The 8,535-nt window shown below is 40.2% G+C and overlaps 1 protein-coding gene across 1 annotated transcript; it reads right to left on the bottom strand.

The window, feature by feature from the left end:
- Positions 1–339: 339 nt before the first annotated feature.
- Positions 340–8,272, bottom strand: LOC119489224 (trypsin-3). Its single transcript, XM_037771418.1, has 5 exons — positions 8,164–8,272; positions 6,008–6,179; positions 2,984–3,125; positions 2,623–2,889; positions 340–806 (listed from the first exon to the last, which is right to left on the bottom strand). Exons 1-5 carry the CDS (start codon positions 8,216–8,218, stop codon positions 636–638), a joined length of 807 nt encoding a protein of 268 aa, XP_037627346.1. The 5' UTR covers positions 8,219–8,272; the 3' UTR covers positions 340–635.
- Between the last annotated feature and the right edge of the window lie 263 nt (positions 8,273–8,535).

The raw sequence follows: 8,535 nt of genomic DNA, 5'->3' as shown, positions 1-8,535 counted from the left end.
AGGCAGGAGAAGCAAACACAGTATCAGCATTGATTCATGGAGAGACCTTCGTCTGGTCAGCTAACATTACTGCCAAGCAGCTGAAATATAGAGTGATATTGTGGTTTTAGCTGACGTGTGTCGCCTCACTGTTTTGAGCGATGCTCGTTCATGTCCATTTAGAGCGAGCACAAGCACGAGCCCAACGCTGACTTTCGTTGATTTCACGGCCACAGGTGTCGCTGTTAAGAAGCATTTCTGAAAGTTACAAATAGTCCCTTTAAAACCACAACTTGTTATTTTTTACACTTTGGTTTTTATATAGATTAAATGAACAAAATATATAACATTAGTGAGCTTTAGAGGTGCTGGTATGCAGATTTTAGTTTTCCTCTCGTGTCTTTATTCTAAGCTGAGCTAACCAGCTGCTAGCTGTTCATATTTAGCGTACAGATATGAAAGTGCTATCAATCTTCTGTTCTCTCGGCAAGAAAGCGAATAAACGTAATTCCCAAAATGTCAAGCTATTCTTTTAACACATTAACATATAATTAAATGTGCACAAATGGTAAAAAAAGAAGAAGAATATGTTAAATCAAAGAACAGAAGTTGAAATGAAGAGCATTAAGTCTCCACAATCTCAGTAACATTGGGTTTTAATCCTTGTTACACCTGCTGTAGTAGCTGAATATGGTGTTGTCTATCCACCTGCGGAACTTGGACACAGCAGTGTAGACTCCAGGAAACTGGGCATCGGCACATCCCACCCCCCAGGACACCAAGCCATAGACCCGGCCGTCACATACGAGTGGACCCCCAGAGTCCCCCTGAACCAGCAAGAGAGAAGGGGACATCAGGGATGACATGATATTCTTCCAGGCTTCCAAATAGAGTCATGTTTTACTGAACAGGAAACTTAAAGCTAGGGTTGGTAGTGTTCTTCAAAAACATCTTTTGTTATATTTGTTGAAATTCACATCACATCCTGACAGCAATCAATAAATCAAATGCTCTGACAAAAAAAAAGAAAAAATCTTCCGGTATTTGTGGCTGTCGCAGGACTGTAATAAACCTGTCTGTCTGCCTGCATGCACTCTGCCCGTGCACTTATTGTGCGTCACCGGAGTCTTACGCAAGCTGCTAGCTTGCCAGCTGTGAGTACTAACAATAGCCATGTTAGTTGTTTATGTTCGTATTGATAGTGTTGGGGGAGTGTCTTTGGAGGGAGTGTCTCTGAAGGAACAGGCTGTCAATGTTGCCGACTTGGCAACTTTCTCGCTAGATTTAGCGACCTTTGGAGCTAGTGCTGCTAGTTACTTTTATTGGAAAAGAGTTGACAACACTGGGCTGGGATTTTAGGTTGGATAATTCTTAAAATCTAGCGTACTCTTGCTTGTTTCTCAAGATTACCAACCCTAGTTTTAAAGGGTGTGATATTTTATATTTTCCTTATTGTCAAAAAACCTGCGGAAAGACAAAAACCAACACTGAATTGATATTAGGTATCGTCTGTGTAGCCACAAGCAGAAATAGCTTATTCCTTTGTGCCATAGAGCTCCATTTTTGTCCAATTGTTGCCCTCGGTGACAATGTTTCTTAATTTCAATGAACATAAGCACTGTACTTAATTTAGACTCAACCCCCATACACCATCCTGCTGCCATAAACATTCACTATTGCACCAAATGTGTTTTAATCCACAGCTGAAAATAGTCCCAAAAAATGCACAATTTACTCCTGTTGAGTGCCATTTGCTAAAAACTACAGTGCCCAGGTGTTTTAGGAAATTACTGAGGCTTTTTCAAAAAGGGCACTATATATTTGAGACCAGTGGTGAAAGAAGTATTCAGATCATTAAGTAAAAGTAGCAATACCACAATGCAAAATACAAGTTAAGGTTGTGCATTCAAAATGTTACAAAGGTAAAAGTACATATGTGGCCTAATAGTAGTGAGATGTCCTTAAAGTATTAAAAGTAAAAGTAGTCATAACGCTTTGTTTTATCCATTTGTCAGTTACTGTTCAGCCCAGTCGCACAGAAAGGCATATGAATGACACGATAATGTGCAAGACATTTAGCGTGCAATAAGAACGCTGCTCTTACTTTTGGCATGTCATTTATACGCCATGTCTGTACTGACATCCGCGTAAATATGCTACAATCAGAGCTAGTGACGTAGAATAAAAAGTGAGACTGCTTAAAGTAGGTGGGAGGGGAGGTGGATGGGTCTAAAAAACACTGTGTCCAACAAACACAGGACTTTCAACCAGGAGACCGGTGTTCGAGGCCGGTGTTCGAGTCCGGTGTTTTGTTTCGTAAGCTACGTTAGTGATGTGTTTTTTAGTGACGTTTGCGACGTGTATTCCGTACTTATGTTAAGTTGTTTCCGTACGTATTTTACTTAGTTTACGTACTTATTTTAAGCCCAACCATGACGTTTTTCCTAAACCCACCTAAGTGGTTTTGTTGCATAAACCTAACTGCGAATCTTAAGTCGAGTCAAGTCAATTTTATTTGTATAGCCCAAAATCACAAATCACAAATTTGCATCTGCTAGTTGAGGTGGAAATAACTTCAGTGGAGTAAACAGCAATCTCCAAATGGTGACATATCCACACACACGGAGTAAAACTAGGTCTTACCTGACAGGCATCCTTCCCACCAGTACTGAAACCAGCACAGATCATGTTTTCTGTGATGTTGCCATTGTAGGACTCACTGCTGTTGCATTTCACTGTGGAGACGATGGGCAGCTTGACAGTGCGGAGGGTGGAGGGGATCTGGCCTCCATTGGGGCTGATGTATCCCCATCCTGACACTCTGCACATTCTGCCCTCTGCTATGGAGGCGTCCTGCCGGGGCAGCAGAGCGATGGAAACGTAGCTGTTCAGATAGACCGGGGCCCTCAGCTGGAGACATGGTTGACAGTGTGATCAGTAAACAGACTTAGTGACAGACAGAGTAACACCCTCCGAAAATATACCAGTAGTTTGCACACTGTACCTTTATAAGCATAATGTCATTGTTGGTGGTGGTGCTGTTGTACTCCGGGTGGGGAAACACATGCTGGGGCAGGATCTCTTGCTCTGTGCCCTCATAGATGCTCAGAGAATAGTCTCCTGCTACTATCATCATTTCATCTACCCTGCAGAGATAAAAAAAAAAAAGCAAGCCATTTTGTAATGCAGAGATAGCATGTCAGATAGTATTTGTAGGTTCTTGTTAATATTTTGTGATCTATCTGTCTGTTGAATCAGGAAGTCGACACACATCGTCCATCTATATGTATGCAGCCTACGTGATAGATGAGTTGTTGCCATGGTTTGTGGCTCATTGAGTTACTGAAGTCGACAACCCGTCAGTGGAGTTGGACAAAAGAGGTAATGATGTAAGTTAACATTCTGATTGCATGATTCAGATATTATTTGCTACGCACCTTCACCAGCCTGCCTATTCAAATAAAGTGAGTGTCCCCAGGAAACTTCTTTTGTTTGGTGACTCAGTTCTGTGTACTTCTGTGAAGTTCTGTGTAGTTCTGTGAAGTTCTGTGTAGTTCTGTGACATCTATGACGTCAAAAATCTCAAGATGGCTGCCCCATATCCGGGATATTTTGGCTTCACTTTTGTACAGTGGGAGGAAGTGGAGACGCGTTGTCCATCTGTATGTACAGTCTATTCTCACAACATTTCAGCTCTCTACTGCCAAGGTATATACAGTATATACAGACGTAGGCAAAATTGTTGGTACCCTGCCGTTAAAGAAAGAAAACCCCACAATGGTCACTGAAATAACTTGAAACTGACAAAAGTAATAATAAATAAAAATTTACTGAAAATTAACTAATGAAAATCAGCTGTTGCTTTTGAATTGTGGTTCAACAGAATCATTTTAAAAAACAAACTGATGAAACTGGCCTAGACAAAAATGATGGTAGCCCTAGAAAAGATGTAAAATAATGTGACCATAGGGACATGTTAAACTAAGGTGTGTCCTGTAAATAGCATCACAGGTATCTTCAAACTTGTAATCAGTCAGTCTGCCTATTTAAAGGGTGAAAAGTAGTCACTGTGCTGTTTGGTGTCATGGTGTGTACCACACTGAACATGGACCACAGAAAGCTAAGGAGAGAGTTGTCTCAGGAGATCAGAAAGAACATTATAGACCTTCATGTTAAAGGTAAAGGCTATAAGACCATCTCCAAGCAGCCTGATGTTCCTGTGACTACAGCTGCTCATATTATTCAGAAGTTTAAGGTCCATGGGACTGTAGCCAACCTCCCTGGACGTGGCCGCAAGAGGAAAATTGATGACAAATCGAAGAGACGGATAATACGAATGGTAACCAAAGAGCCCAGAACAACTTCCAAAGAGATTAGAGGTGAACTCCAAGGTCAAGGTACATCAGTGTCCGATCGCACCATCCGTCACTGTTTGAGCCAAAGTGGACTTAATGGAAGACGACCCAGGAGGACACCAAATCATAAAAAAGCGAGACTGGAATTTTCCAAAATGCATATTGACAAGCCACAAAGCTTCTGGGAGAATGTCCTTTGGACAGATGAGACAAAACTGGAGCTTTTTGGCAAGTCACATCAGCTCTATGTTCACAGACGAAGAGATGAAGCATCCAAAGAAAAGAACACTGTACCTAATGTGAAACATGGAGGAGGCTCGGTTATGTTATGGGGCTGCTTTGCTGCATCTGGCATAGGGTGTCTTGAATCTGTGCAGGGTACAATGAAATCTCAAGACTATCAAGGCATTCTGGAGCGAAATGTGCTGCCCAGTGTCAGAAAGTTTGGTCTCAGTTGCAGGTCATGGGTCCTCAAACAGGATAATGACCCAAAACACAGCTAAAAACACCCAAGAATGGCTAAGAACAAAACATTGGACTATTCTGAAGTGGCCTTCTATGAGCCCTGATCTAAATCCTATTGAACATCTGTGGAAGGAGCTGAAACATGCAGTCTGGAGAAGGCACCCTTCAAACCTGAGACAGCTGGAGCAGTTTGCTCACGAGGAGTGGGCCAAAATACCTGTCGACAGGTGCAGAAGTCTCATTGAGAGTTACAGAAATCACTTGTTTGCAGTGATTGCCTCAAAAGGTTGTGCAACTAAATATTAAGTTAAGAGTACCATAATTTTTGTCCAGGCCAGTTTCATTAGTTTGTTTTTTAAAATGATTCTGTTGAACCAAAATTCAAAAGCGATGTCTCATTTTCATTAGTTAATTTTCAATAAATTTTTATTTATTATTACTTTTCTCAGTTTCAAGTTATTTCAGTGACCTTTGTGGGTTTTTCTTTCTTTAACGGAAGAGTACCAACAATTTTGCCTACGTCTGTATACATATATATATATATACATATATATATATACATATATATATTGATACATATATAGTGTATAGTCCAATAATAGTGACTCCGCACTGTTATTGAATTACTCACTATTGTTAATACAGTATCAGTATTTGAGGACAGAAGCTGTTGTTTGTCGACTGAAGTAGGCAAAACTGACATTCGGGAACTGTCATTTGATAAAAGGCCAATATCAGTTTGCTGATGTACTGCTGTAACCCTAGAGTCTAGCTTAAACACCAAACATTGTCTAAAATGATTGCTTCCTTATGAACCAAACTCTTTACTATCTTCCTGAAAGTGTGAGGCCTCGAGGCCGTCGTACTGTATGCTTGCATCAGATTCCCGTACCACAGAGCTCCATTGTTACTGGCATGCTTGTATCACTTTCATATGCTTTCTCTCAGTCTCGATAACTTGCAGAATTGACTATCTGATATGGCTTGAAATTACTGGATGCTCACAAAATCCTGTTTATACACACATTTACAGGCAGAGAAGTCAAGTTGAGGTCATCATATTTCAATAGGCCTTTTGTTGTGTACAAGTTCTTTAGAATAAGCTGAATCAGGACACAGAGGTGTACTGTGACCTTACTTTATTATCCTGAGGTTATGTAGCTTTTATAGTCAGTGGAGGTAAATCAAAACAAGAAAAATGAGCTCACCCAACGTTACAGTGTGCTGCTGTGATTACCCAGTACTTATTTACCAAGGAGCCCCCGCACAAGTGCTGACGCCGTGTTGACTGTATCGACACAATGTACTTGATTGAATGTGGAACCGGAGCGTATCCTCCTACTATACGTCCCTGTCCCTGTTCCTGTACCACATCTTGACCTGCGACACGCACAGAGGGAAATAAAAAAGAGCTCAGATTGGATTTAGAGAGAGAAACACACATAACAGTCCATAAGGAGCAAACAGAGTTGTAACGTCATTACTGCAGTTGCAGCATCAGCAAGAACAATAGAGAAAACAACTTCAGTGCACAGAAGCTTCTGGCTTAGCAGATCAATGAAAAACAATCTCATCGCTGAGGTGCACTGATTCACAGCGAGGACGAGTCTGACCATCATTATCTACCTGATGTTAACACGGGAGTGGTACAAATCCTACTGTAAATAGCAGTGTTGGAAAGTACATTTACTCAAGTGCTGTACTTAAGTACAAATCTGAGGTACTTGTACTTTACTCAAGTATATTTTTTAAGGCTGTCAATCGATTCAAATATTCAATTGTGATTAATCACATGATTGTTCATAGTTAATCGCGATTAATCGCAAATTAATCGTACATATTTTATCTTCAAAATGTACCTTAAAGGGAGATTAGTCAAGTATTTAATACTCTTATCAACATTATTTTGGGGCACTTGGACTTGTGACCTCAGTATTTCTAGAATCCTGACCCTGACAGTATCTAAACTGTAAACATTTGAAACTTTCTGTCTAAACCTCAGAGTATACATGACGGCGACTGAGAGCATCAGTGATGGAACAATACCCTCTCATTACTGTCCTAGATATATTGACCCCAAGCTATGATTAGCAGCAGTGGTGCGTGTGAAGAGCAAAAAGCGGTAACTCTATCTATACAGTATACATGGATGGATTGGGTTAGTGTGAGATACACATAGAGTAGGTGCATTAGAAAAGTGTTATGTAATGACCTTGAAACTGAACCTTGAACAATGTGTCTCCTATTGTGTGTAATGTGGGCTGAACTGAATAGAATCAAATGTAATATAACGTCTTCTTTTTGCTTACTGCGCACACTGCTTAACTGTGCATTGTAGCAAGTCAGTTATATGTAATTCACTGCATACTGCTGGTGTAGTTATAGCTGCATTAATGCACACAAATCTACTTTTTTTCCATATTCTCACAAGCTATAAAGTAAAGTCTCCAGCAATGTCTGTTGTGAAATTAAAAGTGCTTCTGTTCAGTCCCAGATCCTATAGATGCTTATTGGAGTCTCCTTTTACCTTTTATCTTTGTTATATAATTGCCATGCACAAAAGGAGGTGTTGGCCTCAATTACTTATTGTCATTTTGTTGTTTTGCCTTCATCTGTTGTTCCTGAGGTTTCAAATTCTTGAAGTGAAAAAGCACCCTTTTACTGACCTTTTTATTTCAAAAGCTCTTTATCTCACAAAGACATCTTTGATGCACCGAGTAACAATGTGCATGTTACGGGAATTTTAACTGTTACTGACTAGTTTTGAATGAAACTTTAAAATGTGAGCAAGAAGAATAGCAAATTCTGGATGAATCAGGTGTATTTACAGTGGCTTTTCATCACAGAAGTGTCATTGTAAAGGACTTTACAAAGGCGAGCCTGACTAAATCTTACAAATATCACAAAACAAACCGACGTTGTGTCCACTTCACCACTGAAATATTCTCATCTTTTCATTTCAAGTACAATCTATGCCAATTTTGCCCTTCCCCTATTACTCTGTCAGTGCAATTTATGATTCAAAGCTGTGAGACGCTCAGTCATGCCCGGATGAAAATGGCTCTGAGACACACTTTTCTGTCAAAAGACCGTCTCAAGGGAGCATCAGGACTGCAAGTGCCACAGCTCAAAGGCAACTTTTAAAACATTGATGGAAAAGGGATGCTAATAACATATTAGATACACATTCAGCCCTTGTAAACATTCAATTTATGAACCCCAAAACTGTCATGCATGTAACTTTTCAGGATGTTAAACAACATACAATGCATCCCAACTTTCCTGTCATTGTAACCCAACTTCACTTAAAGCCCTTTCATGCATAAATAAACTGTAAATTTAAGATAAAGAAGCTTGTACTTACAGTTTACAGCCAGGACTTCCAACATTATACAGAGCACTAAAGATGGCAGGTCCATAGTGAGACAATGGGAAGACCGGTCTACACAGGGAGCTGGCTTGACTTGTGTGAAACTTTAACAGGAGGGCATTACATTCTCGGGTTTCTTAAATAGTTCCTATTTCCGTTACCATGGCCACCCTCTTGTTCTGGACCGATATATAATTGAAGCTTCCACAGCACCTCTGTCTCACCTCTTCCGTGACCTATTCAAGCTGTCCTGTACCTCTTCATCAGTGTTTAGACTATGTTAACCACCCAGTTAACTGAAAGCCCATTCACTGTCACACTGTGTTTATTGTGTTACCACTTTTATCATGTTACTGTATATTGATG

The sequence above is a fragment of the Sebastes umbrosus genome, chromosome 6 (assembly GCF_015220745.1).
Source record: "Sebastes umbrosus isolate fSebUmb1 chromosome 6, fSebUmb1.pri, whole genome shotgun sequence".
Classification (NCBI taxonomy): domain Eukaryota; kingdom Metazoa; phylum Chordata; class Actinopteri; order Perciformes; family Sebastidae; genus Sebastes; species Sebastes umbrosus.
This window is presented reverse-complemented; position numbering and strand designations above follow the sequence as displayed.

Bases quoted from the DNA above. Each gene is read 5' to 3' on its own strand.
- LOC119489224 (XM_037771418.1), bottom strand. From the start codon at position 8,218: ATGGACCTGCCATCTTTAGTGCTCTGTATAATGTTGGAAGTCCTGGCT. The intron at 6,180-8,163 runs GTAAGTACAAGC...TGCGTGTCGCAG, and splicing joins GGAAGTCCTGGCTGTAAACT to GTCAAGATGTGGTACAGGAA. The intron at 3,126-6,007 runs GTGAGCTCATTT...TTATCTCTGCAG, and splicing joins GCAGCACACTGTAACGTTGG to GGTAGATGAAATGATGATAG.